Here is a 20,488-nt window from a genome sequence, read left to right on the forward strand (position 1 = left end):
GCTCTGATTTCTCCCAGGTGTGTTCGCCTCCTGTCTCTCATCCCTTGATTACAGCTGTGTGTATTTAAGCCCTGTGTGTTCTCCTGCTGTTGCTGGTTTGTCTGTGTTCATCTGTGCTGTCATCCTGAGTGGTTTCTCTGCGTAGCTCTGTCCCTCTCCCCGTTTGGTTATTGTTTCAGGTTTGCTCTTTAGTTTTCCCAGTTTAGGTTACTCAGTTCTGTTTTTCGCCACCTTCGCGTTGTGTATTTGTTCCACCTCCATTAATAAAGCTTCCTCACATCTGAAGTGCTTGCATTTTGGGTCCTTAAATAATTCCATACAGCTCATCCTATGAGCCGTGACCAAAAAGCAATATATTTGACCTTACTAAGAAATAAATGTTTTATGTGAAATTCAGCTCCTGATATACGCAAGTCAATGTGTGCAGTTATTGTTGCACGTCGCTGTGATCAACACGGGCTGTTGTGATCCAAGGAAACGGGTTTGTTTGTCCTCACAACAAACGCTGAAATATGTCTGTATGAACACAGACAAAAATCTTTGACTACTAGCACATCAGTCGGATCAAATGCTTGATTTCAGTTTGCATCTGTTCCTGTAACACAAATGACTGAAAACAACTTTAAAAATGCTATAAAATGCAGCATACTGCATGTGTAATAGCAGCCTCTATATATTTTAACTAAAAATCACAAAAGTGAGATACCTACCATGTAAAATAGCACACCGTAGCTTCTGTACTAACTAATCTATTTACAAAATATCACAAATGGAAAATGTTAATTGCCTGAAAGCAGCAGAAGACCTCTTTATAATAACTAAAACCTGTATGGAGGAAATGATTACCTGCAACTTTCACAATAAAAGAGCCTTTAATCTGAGACAAAATGTTGTAACAGCTCCAGAGAGGTTTGGACGGGGCTGTTTGTGTGTGCCTCACTTTAGTGCAAAAGCTGCACTCAACAAAAAAGGTGCTTTGTGAGGCTGAACAGCGATCAATCACACAGGGAATGAATATCCCAAAGTTCAAATGGGTCAAGAGAAAAATCAAAAAGCTAAGTTCAGTCTTCTGCTCCGTTGCTTCCCTCTAGTTCCAGTCGAAGCCCCAGATTCAGGGGCTGTTCGTCCTCACTTTGATCCTTAGGCTGGTAAGTCATATTCTGGTAAACCGTATTGTCCACTGGTGGTCGTATTTTGCTTGGTGGCCTGTTGGGAAGTAGAGGACCCTTCTGTGATGAGAGCAGTGGCATTTTGAGATTCTGTGTGTCCTGAAACAGGTTGATATGTTTCTTCATAGTTGCCAGTATCTGCACCCCTTTTCAGCAGGTGTGTGTAAGTAATAAGTGTATTTTTTTAATGACAAATATTGTTTGAGCTTTTACAAATTACAAAATACCTCCTCCCCTCCAAGTTTTGTGTGCTTTTCTCAAATTGACCACTGCAAAATATAAAGATCGTCAGATCAAATGTGTGATACCAGAAATCTAAAAGAATAAGGTTCCACAGGGCCCCTTAATGTGATGATACTGGTCCACTCAACAGTGTAATTTAAGCATATGTTCTCTGCTGGGGGAATACTTCTTGTATGTGCAGCTTAAGTCTACCTTACTAAAACCACTAAATGAAGTCCAAACTGTGCATTGCATTAATGTATGTATTAATTTGGTTATTTAGAAAGTGCATAAAATGTTGTTAGACTTGATTGTAATCCCTTTTATATTGCTCTTTAACACGCACCAAGAATGCCTGTTCAATCAGCTTTAAAGTTTAAATGTATCCAGTTTTAAGAGTCTAATATGCAGCCTTAAGAAATAAACAAGAGCAGTGAGGAGGCACTCAGCATAAAACGATTAACTGGAATTAAAGTGGTTATTTAAAGCTCTGTGCACTAAATCGCAAGATTTGCAGCATTAATTATACCTTCCCATTTACAACAGTGTTGCATTTAAGTGCTATGTTTTCTATATTCTTTACAGATTTTTACTCGCCATAATATCTCTGGTATAGGTGGCACTGTGTATGAAAAGCGTATTGTGAAGCACCCCTTTTTACATTAGTTGGATTCTGCCAAAACCACAGGCCCTCGCTACAAAGCATGTTTACCAAAGCCAGGGTATCGATCGGTTTTCTGGATTCACTTACCCTAACAAGATAATCAGTCACGGGAATCTGAATGAAAGAGATGGTAGAGTGTCATGGATCATATGACCTTTTTTTCCACAGAAAATGATCCCTATGAGTGTCATCCACCCCAATCAGAGACTTTAAATGACAACATGATGGTGATCAGAGTTCACTAAAAACCCAAAATGTGACATTGTTATAAAAAGTGCACGAGACTAATTTGCAGATATTCGTTATTCTGGTTGATAAATTTTTTTCATCAATGAGTGCACTTTTAGTGCTGCTGTTTATATCTAAGGTGATGGCTGCACATTAGAGCTCTGTAACTTTAGACTGGATACATTTAAGTATAAAGTCTCCTGCCCCACAGCCTAACAAAGGAGATGTGAAAATTGCTTCAATTTGTCAGCAGATCAAAGTGAAATAAATTTGATTGATTGAACAGGTATTCTCTGTGTCCTCTGTTCTAATAACTACAACTCTAGCAGTGTAGAAGAGACTAAGCAGCAGAAGTATAATAACAAAATTTTATACATTTTTAAATCCCCAAATTAATATAAACACCGGTGACCTGAGTGAAGTTGCCCCCCCATGTTTTTCAGTTCAAACAAAATTGATGTCAAATGTTTGTGTTACGTTTGTGCTACTATCATGTTAAAGATGTTAATAAAGGTTTCTAGAGTCATCCAAGGTCAACCAGCCCCTTTCTTTACTGTGAAAAGGTTGTGAAACATAAACCAGTACTGGATTTTTTTAAAAATTTTTTATCATGATCACACCCTTTAAAAGTAAAAAAAACATGTTAACTTATAATAATTAATAAGGAATATAAATTCTGTCAGAGAAAAAAACTGTATTTGCAAAATAAAAAAACTATCAGAACAATGTAGGCATGTTTCCTGTTAGAAAAACCAAATACATGGAACTGTCGAACCTCTCAAATTTAACTTCACTTCTCCAAATCGAAAGGAGCCAATTGAGGTGGTTTGGGCATCTGACAAGGATGCCTCCTGGGAGTCTCCTGAGTGAGGTGTTTCGGGCATGTCCCACTGGGAGGCAGACCCATGGCATGCTGGAGAGATTATATCTCTTGGCTGGCCTGGGGACACCTTGGTGTTTCCCTGGATAAGTTGGAGGAGGTGGCCATGTGTTCTGTCTGCTTGCCTGTTTAGTTCAATGTATATTCTCAGTTTAGTTAGTTAGCTAGTTAGTTTTGTATTTCTGGTGTTCAGCAATAAAGCTGCCTTTTGAGTTATTTTGAGTTGATCTTATCACCTGACTAAATGTCTGTCGATGCATGTCTCCACAACCAAACAAAATTATTTAACAATGCAGATCATTAGTAAAGCAAATGCAGAGGTTATATGCATTTTTGAGTCACATTACTCCCAAGAGCATTTTGTGGAAGAATGTTGCCTTGCAACATTAAATTACCTGGGAACATCAAATCTAAAGTCAGAGTGGACTACAACTATGACCAAAACAAGCCTTAAGTTTGGCAGTGGTAAATATCGTATATGAAAAGAAATAGGGGCTAACTTCCTGTTGTATACAGCTCCATGGATGCAATTTCCTATTTTAGTAGGAAACAGAGAACAAGGATGGCAAGAAAGAGAAGCACATTTGATGATCTGTATTGGACATTACTGCTACCCCAACAAGCCTCTTCATGACTTTCCAGGTAACCCTTGTCTGCAGCCTATCAATAAACTACATGCAGATTTGATGTAGTTTTATAGAGTTTTGCTGTACCAATAGAAAGAGGAAGTAATGACATTTAATAGGCCATGTTTGACATTCTTTAACCATGTGTCTGTCAAATCAGGGCTTTTGTATTAATAACTATTGTCTTGTGTTCTGGTTATGTATTCTGTGAATGTTTTCCTACTTAGAGTTAGGTTTTAATAATAATAATAATGGATTGGATTTATATAGCGCTTTTCAAGGCACCCAAAGCACTTTACAATACCACTATTCATTCACTCTCACATTCACACACTGGTGGAGGCAGCTACAGTTGTAGCCACAGCTGCCCTGGGGCAGACTGACAGAAGCGAGACTGCCATATCGCGCCATCGGCCCCTCTGACCAACACCAGTAGGCGGTAGGGTAAAGCGTCTTGCCCAAGGACACAACGACCAGGACAGAGAGCCCAGGGATCGAACCGGCGACCTTCCGGTTACAGATGCTCGTTCCAACCCCCTGAGCCACGGGCGCCCCTCTCTTTAGTGTCAAGTCATCCCTGCCCATGTGTTTCCACTGTTCACTGTCTGCGTATATTTCCTGTTTTACTTTATAGGTCCGTGTCTCTTGTCTCATCATGTCAATTAGGATCAGCTGTACCTCCCTCCTGTTTTGCCATTCCCCATTCCCCTCTGTGTGTATTTATAGTGCGTGCTCGATGTCGGTTCATCTGCGTTAGTTGGTGTTTCTCCGCTTCTCTCTGCCTTCAACCCATCTTTCTCCCTCTATATTGAGTGTTCTGGGTTTATAAGTTTTCTCCAGTTTAGGTCGTTGTCTTAGTGCGGTCCTTACCACCACGTTTCTGTTTGTACATCATTCAATGTAAATAAAATGCTCACTCGCATCAAGCCAGTGCCTGCATTTTGGGTCCTTTTCTTCCACACACAACACAACTGCTGCTGCAGCCATGACACTATGTCTGTCATGGAAACAGAAAGGAAGATTGTGTCTTATTTTCTTCAGGCATTGGAAGTTTCCAGAGGAAAGTGCAGCCAATGGGAGCTATTATGCCCATCTCCGAGTTGCAGGCCAGGTGGGTACCACGTGTCTTCAAAGGTCAGAGTTTAATTTAAAATACTTCTCTTAACTCAGGCATTTAGAGGTTTTCATTATTACTAAAGTAAACTAAAGAAAACTGTTGTGTTCTTTAACAGGCTGTATAAAGATTCCTTCTGTAGTTGTTATGCTAAAAGGTATACAGTGCAAGCCGGCAGCCATGACTCAAAGGTAACAAAGTAGATTTACTTGATTTTGTGGTTGCTTAAATATATAGGTTCTGTAACACGCCACTTTGTGTTCTGCACATGTTCGACCTAAATTCATTTTCAGGTATGTCACCAGTCAGATACACACCATCCAGGTGGACTCTGTTACATGGATGAAATAGCAGAGCTGGTGGGAGTTTAACCCAACATCCCAAGGATGCTGCTGACTGATCTCAGGCTGGGAATGAACGTGCTCTGTGGTCCCTGCACACTGTACCAGTACCGTCTTAGGGGGCCAGGAAAGCATCCTCACTGAGTGGGAAAGAGTGACTCAACCCCTGCAGACCAGGCAATGCGATGAGCCCAAACCCAGGAGTTCATGGACAGGGTTAAAATCTACCTGACTAAAAAATGATGAAGAAAAAAAAGATCGGATTAGTATTTTAAAAGTGTAATAGTTGGTAATGCTTTTGCATGAAATAACATGAGATTTGGAAATTGACTTATTACTAAAATATATTAGTAATCGGTGCAATGATTTAATTACTTCAAAGGCCAGTGTGGCACCCTCAGAGAGACATGACTCCATTCTCCTTTTGGCAACTTTATTCTCCTCAGTTCAGGTTTGGAGTTTACAGGCAGCATAGCATATCATCAGCAAACATTGCTCTCACGTCTCAGACACTGTTTTTTCCTTTTCTGTGCTTACTGATAATAATAATAATGATAACTTTATTTATAAAGCACTTTCAAACAAAGTGCTGTACAACTAAAGAAATAAATAAAATAAAAGTGATACATAGCAATACAGGTAAAAGACACAATATAAGTTAAAAACTGTAAAAATTTAAAAACTAAAAGCCATAGAATTAAGACATGTAGGATAGGGTTAATAAATGTGTCTTTAAGTTAGTTTTAAAAACCTCCACAGAGCATGCCTGCTGAGTATCTTGAGGGAGGTTGTTCCACAGAAACAGGGCACCAAAAGAAAAAGCACGCTCTCCAATTGTCTTTTTTCTGGCTCTAGGAACCTTTAGAAGGCCAGAGTCCTGAGATCATAGAGCATGAGATGGAACACAAAGGTGTAAAAGGTCGGAGAGGTATGAAGGTGCCAATCCGTTTAAAGCCTTGTAGGTGAGCAGCAGGAGTCCCAGAGTACCCCTGAGTCGCATTTCACAGGCCGCGCACCAGGGTTGGCTCCCGCGCCCCGTACACCCACGTTTGCCTCCCTGAATGCCACTCCCGTTTCAATTTTTCTCCTAGTTTCAGGCAGGCTCTATCACGTTCGTCCATGGGAGGCCGCTGTTAAGGAGTGAATAGTGAACTTCTTTTAATGGTGTGTTTAATTAATTTTATTTAATAACTTGTGACCTTTGAGTCCCTTCCTTGCAAGAATTATGGCCAATGACGGAAATGTATGTATTACATTTAAGATTGGAAAACAATGTCAATGCCACAAACGTGAGTTGTCATATACATCTGTGAGTTAATCTGCACAACCGTGTGCACATGTGCTCTGTGCATGTACACACACAAAGAATTGACCTTCGTTCCTTAAATTTGTAGCATTGCCTCTGTGCTGACTGATGGTGCTCAGTGGCTTTTGCTTCTTGCTTTTAAATCAGATGTCACTCTCAACATAAACACAAGCTACAGCAGCCAAGCAGTCTTAGCTGAGGAAACAAAGATACATTTCCTCATTTAATGTAAAATATTGTGGTGATGTTATGTTATATTAGGCAGGCAGCTGCCCAAATTACACTGTGACAATCAAAAGTATATCTATTTTGAACGCCTCAGCTGGAAAAAATTCAAAATGGTTTATAAAGTTGGCCACAGGTCTGTATGTAAATGGGAGTTAAAACATTGCTTCATATTTGGATATGTATGATGTTAGTGTTTCTAAAATACTAAAAAATGTGTTTATTAACAAAGTAAACTAAAAATAGACATTATTAAATTTTATACTTTTAACTACTGAATTGAACATAATATGAAATAATGTGTTTCCACTGTGGGAATGATGGATCCAATGACAAATAACTTTCAGATTAGTAAAGCTATATTTTTAATTTTTCTAGTTTTCCATTTCTATTTAGATGATTTATATTTATATTTAAAATGAACAGGATCATAACAAAATAACACCACTGCAAGTGTAACAAAAATATGTTGAAATCAAATGGTATGTTATTTGAAATCAATATGAAACAATGACACATGCATTTTATCCAATTTTTTTATTTATTTAATTTTTCCCAATTGTCCAAATTAGTCTGTGATTTGCCTTATTGTCCAACAAATCATATTTATATACAAATATATGTGACTCTCAAATATGATTTAAATGGATCATTCCTCACTTGATGACGAATTATCCATTTAAATATTTGCAGAGTCCTAAACTTGATGCCAGTGAACTTATCAGCGGTTGGTTTTAAAAAAGCCCAAAAAATCCCCTATGAGCAAGCACTTGGCGACGGTGGGGAGGAAAAACTCCCTTTTAACGGGGAGAAACCTCCGACAGAACCAGGCTCAGGAAGGGGTGGCCATCTGTCGCTGCCGAGTGGGCTTAAAATGTTCACTGTCCATCCTCCTTCTGACAGGAACTTCCTACAGACCAGGTATGAATGATGCCTGAGTGGACATACAAAACTCACAAGTTCCTGGCTCTCACGGCTCCTCTGCAGAGGGTTAGTCGAAGAAGGAGGGGCATCGCGAGGGGCGTCGGGGGACGGGGGACTGTGCCTCACTGCCCTCCCCTTCTCCAAGAAACCCGTCTTCAACCGAGTCGAGAGAGCCGGGAACTTGTGAGGTGTGCATGTCCTGGTGAGCCTCCACCTTTTATAGGTGGGTGCAGCCTCGACTGTACAGAGACAGACCAGACCAGCTGCACCACACAGACACTTCAAACCTCATCTGAGGACAAAAAACATATACATACATATATATATATCTTACTATTAAAAAAATAATAAAGTTAGGGTTCCTTTACAATGTCAGAAGGAGGGAGGCACTAAGGCACCGCCTTCCGCCCCTCGACGCCCTCGCGGTGCCCCCTCCTTCTGACAGGAACTTCCTACAGACCAGGTATGAATGATGCCTGAGTGGACATACAAAACTCACAAGTTCCTGGCTCTCACGGCTCCTATGCAGAGGGTTAGTCGAAGAAGGAGGGGCATCGCGAGGGGCGTCGGGGGACGGGGGACTGTGCCTCACTGCCCTCCCCTTCTCCAAGAAACCCGTCTTCAACCGAGTCGAGAGAGCCGGGAACTTGTGAGGTGTGCATGTCCTGGTGAGCCTCCACCTTTTATAGGTGGGTGCAGCCTCGACTGTACAGAGACAGACCAGACCAGCTGCACCACACAGACACTTCAAACCTCATCTGAGGACAAACAACATATACATACATACATACATACAACATACATATACATATATATATATATCTTAGTATTAAAAAAATAATAAGTTAGGGTTCCTTTACAATGTCAGAAGGAGGGAGGCACTAAGGCACCGCCTTCCGCCCCTCGACGCCCTCGCGGTGCCCCCTCCTTCTGACAGGAACTTCCTACAGACCAGGTATGAATGATGCCTGAGTGGACATACAAAACTCACAAGTTCCTGGCTCTCACGGCTCTATGCAGAGGGTTAGTCGAAGAAGGAGGGGCATCGCGAGGGGCGTCGAGGGACGGGGGACTGTGCCTCACTGCCCTCGCCTTCTTCAAGAAAGCCGTCTTCAACCGAGTCGAGAGAGCCGGGAACTTGTGAGGTGTGCATGTCCTGGTGAGCCTCCACCTTTTATAGGTGGTGCAGCCTCGACTGTACAGAGACAGGCCAGACCAGCTGCACCACACAGACACTTCAAACCTCATCTGAGGACAAAAACATACATACATACATACATACATACATACTTTTAAAAAAATAATAAAGTTAGGGTTCCTTTACAATGTCAGAAGGAGGGAGGCACTAAAGCACCGCCTTCCGCCCCTCGACGCCCTCGCGGTGCCCCCTCCTTCTGACAGGAACTTCCTACAGACCAGGTATGAATGATGCCTGAGTGGACATACAAAACTCACAAGTTCCTGGCTCTCACGGCTCCTATGCAGAGGGTTAGTCGAAGAAGGAGGGGCATCGCGAGGGGCGTCGGGGGACGGGGGACTGTGCCTCACTGCCCTCCCCTTCTCCAAGAAACCACTCTTCAACCGAGTCGAGAGAGCCGGGAACTTGTGAGGTGTACATGTCCTGGTGAGCCTCCACCTTTTATAGGTGGGTGCAGCCTCGACTGTACAGAGACAGACCAGACCAGCTGCACCACACAGACACTTCAAACCTCATCTGAGGACAAAAAACATATACATACATATATACATATATACAAACATACATATACATACATAACAACATACATATACATATATATATATCTTACTATTAAAAAATAATAAAGTTAGGGTTCCTTTACAATGTCAGAAGGAGGGAGGCACTAAGGCACCGCCTTCCGCCCCTCGACGCCCTCGCGGTGCCCCCTCCTTCTGACAGGAACTTCCTACAGACCAGGTATGAATGATGCCTGACTGGACATACAAAACTCACAAGTTCCTGGCTCTCACGGCTCTTCTGCAGAGGGTTAGTCGAAGAAGGAGGGGCATCGCGAGGGGCGTCGAGGGACGGGGAACTGTGCCTCACTGCCCTCGCCTTCTTCAAGAAAGCCGTCTTCAACCGAGTCGAGAGAGCCGGGAACTTGTGAGGTGTGCATGTCCTGGTGAGCCTCCACCTTTTATAGGTGGGTGCAGCCTCGACTGTACAGAGACAGACCAGACCAGCTGCACCACACAGACACTTCAAACAAAAAACATATACATACATATATATATATATATATATATATATATACACATATATAGCAGCTGGATAGCGTAGTGGTTAGACTACACGCCTTTGGAGCAGAGGATCGCAAGTTCGATTCCTGCCTGGGGCGTCTGTATCCAGTAAGGGTCCTAAGGCTAGACCCCCTATGCTAAGCGAGCCTACCGCAGACATGAGCGAGACAGATAAATATGAAGGCATGCCGGCTCGGACGTCGCCCGGATCAACAAGGTCCGCGTCAGGTGTTGAGGAACCAGGGCACCCTGACGAAAAGTGGGCTACTGGAACAAGAAGGCATCGGTGGGCAAGAGATGAAAACAGGGCGTTGTTGGAATGCTACTACGCAAGTAACCCCGGCGGAAGGGGCTACATGAATAGGATGACGGACCTATGGATTCTTCGATACCCAACATCCACAATGACGGCGAAACAACTAGTAGCTCAGTGTTCCAACATTCGAAAGAAGGGACTGCTCTCACAGCTAGAGATTGACGAGGTACAACACAAATGCTACGGCAAGGAGGAGTCAGGACGCCAGGTCAGGGGGGAGATATCATCACCCCCACCCGAGATTGGGTACATAGCCCCAAGTGCGATAGGAGAAGGATCGTTGAGTGCGAGAGGAACTGACCTGAAAAATAGGATCATGGCCAAGCTTGAAACCTGGATCCCCCGTAGCCGGTTACCAAGATTACGTGAAGTACCCTCAGAAGGTCTGCTAGATGATGTTAATGCAGCACTACGGGCAATACCTACAACCACGATTACCGACACTAACAAGCTGATCTACAATACGGCAGCAGTGATCAGTGAGATGCTTGGCTACAAGTTGAACAGCCACAAGGGGCAGTACCCTCCATGGAGAAGGAGGCTAGAGGGCAAGATCAAAGTAGCACGGAGGGAGGTTAGCCAACTAACGGAGTTGCAGAAAGGTGCGACAAAGAAGGTGCATAAGAAATACAGCAAACTGTCCATACCTGAGGCCTTGGAAACTGCCAAGCAAAGACTCACAGCCTTAGCCAGCCGCTTGAGGAGGTACACCAGAGAGATAGAAGGCAGGAGAATAAACCAGCTGTTCTCCACAGAACCAGCAAAGGTGTACTCTCAGTGGCAAGGCAACAATAAGAGAACAGCACCACCAAGGCTGGAGACGGAGCAATACTGGAAGAGCATATGGGAGAAGGACGCAACCCATAACGGCAATGCTCAGTGGCTAGTGGATCTGAGGGCAGACCACAGCGACCTCCCTGAACAGGGTCCAGTAACCATCACAGTGGCAGATATCCAAGAAAGGGTCTCCAGTATGAAGAGTTGGACAGCACCAGGGCCCGACATGGTTCACGCCTACTGGCTAAAGAAGCTGACTGCACTCCACGAGCGTCTGGCAGCACAAATGAACCAGCTGCTAGTTAACGAGAGACACCCGGAATGGCTAACCGAAGGTCGGACGGTCCTGATCCCCAAGGACCCCAAGAAGGGACCGGTCCCCTCCAACTACCGACCAATAACCTGCCTCAGTACTACATGGAAGCTCCTGTCAGGCATCATATCGGCTAAGATGAACAGGCACATGGGTCAATACATGAGTGGGACACAGAAAGGAATTGGCAAGAATACCAGAGGCGCAAAACACCAGCTACTGGTAGACAGAACAGTCAGCCGAGACTGCAAGACCAGACTGACCAACCTGTGCACTGCCTGGATTGATTACAAGAAGGCCTATGACTCAATGCCCCACAGCTGGATACTGGAATGCCTAGAATTGTACAAGATCAATGGGACCCTAAGAGCCTTCATCAGGAACTCAATGGGGATGTGGCGTACAACACTAGAGGCCAACTCCAAGCCCATAGCTCACCATCAAGTGCGGGATCTACCAAGGAGATGCTCTGGTGCGTGTGAAGAATGGAGGCGGGTATCTGGGGGTGGATTATGAAGGCCGGCTGCTCGTATGCCCTACGTTTTGGTATGGGATGAGGCGGGACTCCACTAGCGGAGTGTCTGATTGTGGTCTAGGATTGTAACGTGGGGGGTAGGTCTGCTAGATGATGAGCTGGATACTGGAATGCCTAGAATTGTACAAGATCAATGGGACCCTAAGAGCCTTCATCAGGAACTCAATGGGGATGTGGCGTACAACACTAGAGGCCAACTCCAAGCCCATAGCACAAGTCACCATCAAGTGCGGGATCTACCAAGGAGATGCTCTGTCCCCACTGCTGTTCTGCATAGGCCTGAACCCCCTCAGTGAGATCATTAACAAGACTGGCTACGGATACCGACTACGGAACGGAGCAGTTGTCAGCCACCTCCTGTACATGGATGACATCAAGCTGTATGCCAAGAGTGAACGAGACATCGATTCACTGATCCACACTACCAGGCTATACAGCAATGACATTGGAATGTCGTTCGGACTGGAGAAGTGTAGTCGGATGGTAACAAAGAGAGGGAAGGTAGTCAGAACTGAGGGGATTGAACTACCAGAAGGCAACATTGCAGACATAGAGGACAGTTACAAGTACCTGGGGATCCCGCAGGCGAATGGGAACCATGAAGAGGCCGCTAGAAAAGCTGCAACCACCAAGTACCTGCAGAGGGTCAGGCAAGTCCTGAGGAGTCAGCTGAATGGTAAGAACAAGATCCGGGCCATCAACACCTACGCCCTGCCCGTGATCAGGTACCCTGCTGGGGTAATAGGCTGGCCAAAGGAGGAGATAGAAGCCACTGACATAAAGACAAGAAAGCTCCTTACCATGCATGGAGGGTTTCACCCCAAGTCCAGCACCCTGAGGCTGTACGCTAAGCGGAAGGAAGGGGGCCGGGGACTGGTGAGTGTCAGCACCACAGTCCAGGATGAGACAACGAACATCCAAGAATACATTGGGAAGATGGCCCCAACTGACCGAGTGCTCAGTGAATACCTCAGGCAGCAGAAACCCAAGAAAGAGGAGGGAGACGAGGAACCATCATGGAAGGACAGGCCCCTGCACGGTATGTACCACCGGCAGATAGAGGAGGTGGCTGATATCCAGAAATCCTACCAGTGGCTGGACAAAGCTGGACTGAAAGACAGCACAGAGGCACTAATCATGGCAGCACAAGAACAAGCTCTGAGCACAAGATCCATAGAGGCTGGGGTCTATCACACCAGGCAAGACCCCAGGTGCAGGCTGTGTAAAGATGCCCCAGAGACAATCCAGCACATAACAGCAGGGTGCAAGATGCTAGCAGGCAAGGCATACATGGAACGCCACAACCAAGTGGCCGGCATAGTGTACAGGAACATCTGTGCCGAGTATAACCTGGAAGTCCCGAGGTCAAAATGGGAGATGCCCCCAAGGGTGGTGGAGAATGACCGAGCTAAGATCCTGTGGGACTTCCAGATACAGACGGACAAAATGGTGGTGGCTAACCAACCGGACATAGTGGTGGTAGACAAACAGAAGAAGACGGCCGTAGTGATCGATGTAGCGGTCCCCAATGACAGCAATATCAGGAAGAAGGAACACGAGAAGCTGGAGAAATACCAAGGGCTCAGAGAAGAGCTCGAGAGGATGTGGAGGGTGAAGGTAACGGTGGTCCCCGTGGTAATCGGAGCACTAGGTGCGGTGACTCCCAAGCTAGGCGAGTGGCTCCAGCAGATCCCGGGAATAACATCGGAGATCTCTGTCCAGAAGAGCGCAGTCCTGGGAACAGCTAAGATACTGCGCAGGACCCTCAAGCTCCCAGGCCTCTGGTAGAGGACCCGAGCTTGAAGGATAAACCGCCCGCAGGGGCGTGCTGGGTGTTTTTTTTTTTTTTATATATTCAAACCTCAAGGACAAAAACCAGAGGACAAAAACTACAAGAACAACATAAATATGGAGAAAACTAACCTTAGAAACATGCAGGGTGACAGGAGACAGCAGCACTGCAGACATGAGGACAGGCAGACAGTTCAGGCTGTGTGAGAGTCAAGTTCACTCCTATATATGACCTCCTATCGCAGAATGCGTTACTGTGACAACGCAGGCTTTGTGCTTTGAAGTGTGGTGATTGGTGACGTCATTGGAACGGCCTGTGATCTTACGTCACACTAGCCCGGATAAATTTGAAAAAGGCGTTTTTGTCTGAAAAAAACTACCGTTTTCACAGAGTTGTGCGTCCACATTGAAAACGCTGACGCTTACGTTCCAGTACTGCGCATGCGTGAAACGCAAGGTCACTCGACCTGCCTCATTTCTGTCTGCCGTTTATCCGATTGTTCAGTCTGACGTCACTAGCCGTGTCTGGGTCTAAACTCCGCTGCAGGTCCATATATCAAACGATCACTATGGCATTACTGAGAGTTGAAAAACTGTCTAAAGTCTTTCATCTTTAATAAAATGATCAGCGTTCTGCTCTACCAGGTGTAACAATTGAGTTTAACATCCAGGCATCCATGAAAACGGAATTTATGACATTTAACGGAGTTAGAAGTTAGCAGGGAGTTAGCTCGCTAGCTTCTATCTAATTTAGAATAGCCTTTATTGTCATTGTACAGAGTACAACGAAATTGGAGTGCCACTCCCTTGGTGCAAGTTTCAATAATAAATATAAATGTAAAATATAAAAAGTACAAAAAAACAATCGTAAGTACTCAAACAATAGTATGTACAATATATACAGGATAGCAGCATTTAATATAATGACAGTATGAAATAGGTTCAATTGTTTTTGTGCTTATTTCTAGGGAGTTAGCTCGCTAGCTTCTATCTAAATACAATATAGCATGTCCTGACTGCGGGGTTTTGGAAACAAATTAAAACGTACAGCTCTGCTATCACTTCCAGCATAAATGAAGACAGAAAACTAAACAGCAGTGACGTTTGTAGGGTTACTGAAGTTTGGCTAGCTGGTATATAATGATGTGCTACGTGACCGCTAGCGACACAGCTATGTTAGCATAATATAAACAAGCTAACTTTTTTCCACTCGATAAAAGTTAACGTGAGTGTTCTCGGTGGTCAGGAACAAATGTAATCGCATGGCAGGATGCTGTAAAAGGACCAAACTTCAGCCAGGAGAACAACTGAGATAATCCATCCACAATACGAGGTTAGTCATTCATATACTGCTGCATGGGCTGGGCTGTAGTTACATCCTAAGGTTTTAAAAACTGAGCTTAAATAAATGATTAGCGGTAATAAAAGCCGAGGGAGGTCAACAGTGATCACTGACTGTTTTAGGAGCTTTTTGAGATCAAATAGAAGAAAATACATAACATTAAACATGTTAACAACACAAAAGCCATATTAAACGCAGACTACTTTAGACCCGGAAGTAGGATTCGTCGCGTCATCACTGAACAACCGGATTTACTTCGGGCTCTTTGAAACGTCGCGGCAAAATGTCGAGGAAAAGCGACGAGTTTTTTTAAATGGACTAACAATGAGGTGGAGTTGTTGCTGCAAGTAATACAAAAGTACAAAGTTGCAAAAGCGATTGAGAATTAAAGAATTAGAAGAAAAGCTATCTGGAGCATGTACAAACTGATATTAATCTTTAACGGGGCTGTCACAATTTATCACATGATTGCATCACTTGACTAGGCTATGTCCACATGTATGGGTATTTTTGAAAACGTAGATTTTTCTATGCGTTTGTACCTTTCGTCCACACGTTTCGGCCACTGAAAACGGAGAGTTTTAAAAATTCCTGCCTGGGTGGAGATTTTCAAGAACTCCGTTTTTGCGTTTACTATGGACAAGGAAAACGGAGAAAACGCAGGGTCAAAGGTGTGCGCCTTTTTTGACGTCACACTGTGCGCCAAGTTATTGTTTCGGTGAAATTAATTTCTACAATGGCGGACTTAGACAAAATACTGTTAATTTTACTCTCTGTAGTGTTTAAATGCTTACATACACAGACAGTTACTGTCCCTCCACACATAGGACTCAGTTCTGCTTCTTTGCGCCGCCATCTTTGTTTACTCTTTCCCGCCCAGGCGTCTAGACATCTGATTGGCCAACATTTCTACATGGTTAGGAATATATCGCCACCTGTTGCTTTGGCATGCTCCTGGCAGCATTTTCCTTCGTTTTTGGTGTTGAGGTGTGGATGGGATTTTTAAAAAAACGAAAAATCTCAGTTTTCAGAAATACCCATGTACGCGTGGACATAGTCTACAATTTATCATTGTTTTTAAAAAGGCTCCAGTTCGCTTTCCACAATGCTATGCGAAAACGGCATCAAATGTATACGCTTTGGAGAGCTTTTTCAAAACGCTGTCTCAGTGTGGACGGAAGGCCAAAACGGAGAGAAAAAGATGCGCATCTGAGTGATGAGTCATGATAGCATTACAGGCTGTTCACTTTTAAGTGTGGTAATTAGAAATATTGCAAAATAAAATACACACAAATATACTGTAAGAAAAGGCTTTTATTTTTTAGTATATGCTGAATTATCAGTTTCAAAGCTACTCTACCAGAGTTTCACTAAAAAATGAAACAAAGGATAAGTTTTAACCCTTTCATGCATGAAATATGACAACCTCTCAGCGAATAGCATCTCTAAAATCAATAGAAACCCAATATTAAGCTCAGCTGAAGGTCAAACTGCAACAAAAAACTCTTTAATCAACGAACAGAAATCCCAGTTCCTTTGTATCGTGCTGCTGCCACCTGCTGCTCTGGGGTGGGAACAACAACACTTTGGATTTGCGTTCGTTATCAGCAACAAATGAGTTTTACTTTTGAGGCTGCAGTTTTTAGTTATGTTTATTTGTTGGATCCCATCAGTTTTTCTTCGAAGAGCCGAAAGACTTTCAGTTACTTATGATAAACTGTTTGTCTTATACAAACAGATAAATACAGAAAACAAAGAAGAAAACAAAGCTTGTATTCTATTTGATTTTCAAGATATTGAACTTTATTTTTTCTATTTCACCGAGTTCTTTTTTCCATGTACTTTTTGTCCAATAATTTTTTTAATAATCAGATTAATGTTTATTTTAAAATTAAGAATTATTTATATTTTTTATATTTGCTATATACTGAGCTGAAACATCCTTCTGTGTAGTCATGTAACACATTATTTTAAAATAATATATTTTAAACAGGTGGATGCAGGAATTAAGAGTTAAAACAGAGTCTTGTTCCATTTAAGCTATCTTTATTTCACATTTATTTGTACACAATAAATACAGTTAAACATCCATGGGTGTGTAAATACGACGCCTGGCAGCCTCCGCATAGCCGACGCTGTAAAACGTGGGAGTTTTACGTCCTTTTTAAAAAAAATGAATTTCAGATTCTGACTTGATGCATAATCAAGACCAGTAAACAGGTTAACAAAACATTCTCTAATGGAAAAGAAACTTTAGTTATTCTTTTAATACAACAGGGTAAATGCAAACTTCAAAAATAAGTTTGATGTCATTCAGATCTCAAGGAGATCAACGAGAACGCAGCGTCACGGCTGACGGATACCTCTTTTCCTCTGATCAGATTCAGCTACAGTTTAATTGTTTTTGTTTTCTTAAAATCCTAATTCTAAAAACAAAAAAGGGGAAAAAAGCTGTGCCATTACTTGCACAGATATCCATCTCTAAGCTCTCCGTAAACTATCAATACGATCGATAAGTCATATCTCAATCAAAGACACTACAATGGCTATTTACGGCTAAATAACAGGAAGTATTGATACCAATACGGCTGGTAAACAAACATAAAACAGGAAATGTTGACCAAAACATCAACCCATGAACGAGGAGAAATTCTGCAGCTAAGGCATCCATAACACGATCAGTTAGAAGTGATGTTTTCCGACGAGCTGAAGGAAGAACTTATCTGTTTTCTTGCAGAGACTTTAATGTGAAACCGGAGCCAGGAGGCAGTTTATCTTAAACATAATCGACTAATGAAGCTAAAAAAGAAGTGAAAACATGTGCAATACCCGTGTGGAGCACGGGCAGCCTAAAGATCGCTCAGGTGAAAACAGAAAATTGATTTATGGTTTGGTGATGATGTAATTAGCGATTATCAGACTATTTTTGCCGATTACTGCTCACAATTTCTTTGTATTTTGACTTCAAACAACATTTTTTTTTGCGATTAAGTGTCAACAGAGATACAGAAAAGTGGTTACACCTAAAAAGCAAGGTCACTGAAGGCAGCGGTGTGGTTGTACAATGGTGCTGTAACCTTGTCCTGTCACCAGGGGGCGACGTCAAAATATCTGCTGTTGTCTTGTTGGCCCTTGGCTTACGGTGCATTCCAGATTGAGTCGGAAGTCGGAATTCCTGAGCTCCCAGTAGTAATTTTCATCTGGAACTCCCCCTCAACTAGTATTTCCTTTTTGGAAAGTCAGAGCAGGCAGCCTCAACAATCCAAGATGGTGACAGAGAACATAAACATAATCTGCTCTGTCACTCACCTGTATTTGTGACTCATGATATAAGCCACACGCTAAGCACTTACCACATTCTATCAATGAACGTGCTGCAGCTAAAATAAATCCCATCTTACTTTGCTTTTCTGACTTTCCTGCTGGAATGCACAAACTCGGGAATGACGTCACTGCCAAAAAGGACCACAGACATCAGAACATTGACACAGCTGCCAGGTTGGAAAAGTGAAGCAACAAAAAAAAAACTGTACTCTATTTACAGGCCACCAGGGGGCGACCCCTGCGTCTGTAAAAGACTTCTGGTCCTATAGAGGTCTCTGGGACCTCTGTGAACAGTTCCCTGATGTGTTCAAGGGTTCAGTTTCTCATTTCAGAACACAGCTGAAATTATCAAGACTCACTGAAGGGGTGTGAAATGTGTCTAAATCTAGGGAACAGAGGCCTGATCGACGATATGTTCTGCAGACTCGTGTCTTTGTTCATAAACAGAAAAGGTAAAACACAAACACTTCCTTCAGTTTGACCTCTCAAAGGTCAAGGTCAGTCCAGTCTAACATGTTTTACTTTAACATGAAACGCTGCTTTGACCGAGTCTCAAACAACAGAAAATCCAGGGTCTGCTCATCAGCTAACGGCTCAGTTTTATGCTGTCGGTGCGTTAAATATCATGAAACGCCTCATTCAGTCAGCTGCATGTTCTTTAGAACCAAACTGGCTGCTCGAACTGATGAATGATACCACACTGAGCTCTCTGCAAGGGAACGAATGAGCTCGACTCCCTAAAATATCAGCCAGCGAGTCCAAACACACTGATTTTTACTAACGGATAAAATGATGTTAACTTTTCTATCAACTTCTTTTGCTCGTTATCACCTTATTAACTGTTCGGGGGTGAGAATGAAGCCTTGTACAAACTCTGGGTAAAGTAGTGTTGAGAAACGAGAACACTGAACGGGAAGTTAAAAGAAAAAGGCGCAGCGGTGTTCCTTCTCCGAGTGGGGGGGCTTCTTCCGTCTCCAGGCGTCTTCAGGAGTTTTTAAGTTTCCTTGGGTTTCCTTTGGGAGTGTTTTTACGAGTCCCTGCTCGAGGGGGTGCCGCCTTCACACCAGTGTGATCTCAACCTCCTCTCGCCGCTTCACCTGCCCGCGAGGATGCTGCTTCGGGGGCGGAGGTGCGGCGCGTACCTGTAAAAATCCACCGGCTCAGTTAAAATGAAGATAAAAAAGGTCTGCTGTCATTTACGTCACCACAGAAGGTTTTACTCACGGGTCGGATGGTGCCACCGCCGCTCTCCGGGTATTTGGGGGGTTGGGGGGAGCTTTGTGCTGGACCTGAAGAGGGCAGAGGAGGCAGATTATTATTCACACCAGCCTTTTTTGTTACAGATAACCACTCACAGACAAACCAGAGATTCCCACTGTGAAAGGGGCTTTTGTGTGGAGCCGGCGGCAGTCTGTGGTGTCCGTTGTGATAGGAGGGTGGTCGGCCAATGGGAGAGGCTGTGGCGCTGCAGGGACTCGACACTGGAGAGGACACGGTGGGGTCTGAAGGGGGCTGCTGTGGAGAGGTCCCGACTGGAAGGGACCACGAGGGGAGCGCTCGCACTGAGAGAGTGTGGACGGGGAAGACTTCAACACAAACAGTGGACAGGTGTGCAAACTTTAATATTTTATATAAAATAAAAAGAAATAAATTATTTAACAACACAGGACTTAGTGTCATAAATAAGTTGCTACAGTAGATTCGTACTGCGCTGATGTAGAGGCAGCTGATCCAGGGGGGGACATAGTGTGTGCGCGTTCAACCAGAAGAACTTTAATTGTGTAGAACATGAAATTTAGCGGCTAAGTCAGCGTGAGCCTACCTGTGCGCTGCCGTCTCTTTGCCCATCTCCACTCTCGCTGGTCACGGTGAGATCCTCCACAAGAATTGCGGGGAACACACCAACAACGCCGTTAAACTCGCCCTCCCAGAAGCCATCGTCCTCGTGGGTCTCTCTGCTCAGGATGCGGATGATGGCGCCTTCTGGGAACGACAGCTCATCTTCCGTTTGTCCCGCGTAGTCGTACAAAGCCTTTGCGAATGAAACTGCAACACAGACAGTGGCAACGAGGGTATTAAACAAAGCAGGAAATCAAAACTCCGATATTATCTGGTGGAGGCAGATCTCACCA

General features: G+C 43.7%; 2 protein-coding genes across 2 annotated transcripts; both read right to left on the reverse strand.

Moving 5' to 3' along the window:
- Positions 1-17,061: 17,061 nt before the first annotated feature.
- On the reverse strand, positions 17,062-20,036 carry LOC121812147 (lysine-rich arabinogalactan protein 19-like). Its single transcript, XM_042213488.1, has 3 exons — positions 19,733-20,036; positions 19,581-19,645; positions 17,062-19,498 (listed from the first exon to the last, which is right to left on the reverse strand). Exons 1-3 carry the CDS (start codon positions 20,034-20,036, stop codon positions 19,415-19,417), a joined length of 453 nt encoding a protein of 150 aa, XP_042069422.1. The 3' UTR covers positions 17,062-19,414.
- Positions 20,037-20,163: 127 nt separating this feature from the next.
- Positions 20,164-20,402, reverse strand: LOC121812146 (F-BAR and double SH3 domains protein 2-like; the record flags this gene model as incomplete). The annotated part of the gene is given in 1 exon segment (XM_042213487.1): positions 20,164-20,402. A coding segment is annotated over 1 exon segment (239 nt), but the record flags the coding sequence as incomplete, so codon positions are not given.
- Between the last annotated feature and the right edge of the window lie 86 nt (positions 20,403-20,488).

Source organism: Haplochromis burtoni, unplaced genomic scaffold (assembly GCF_018398535.1).
Source record: "Haplochromis burtoni strain Fernald_Lab_line unplaced genomic scaffold, NCSU_Asbu1 Contig_446, whole genome shotgun sequence".
In the NCBI taxonomy this organism is placed as follows: Eukaryota; Metazoa; Chordata; class Actinopteri; order Cichliformes; family Cichlidae; genus Haplochromis; species Haplochromis burtoni.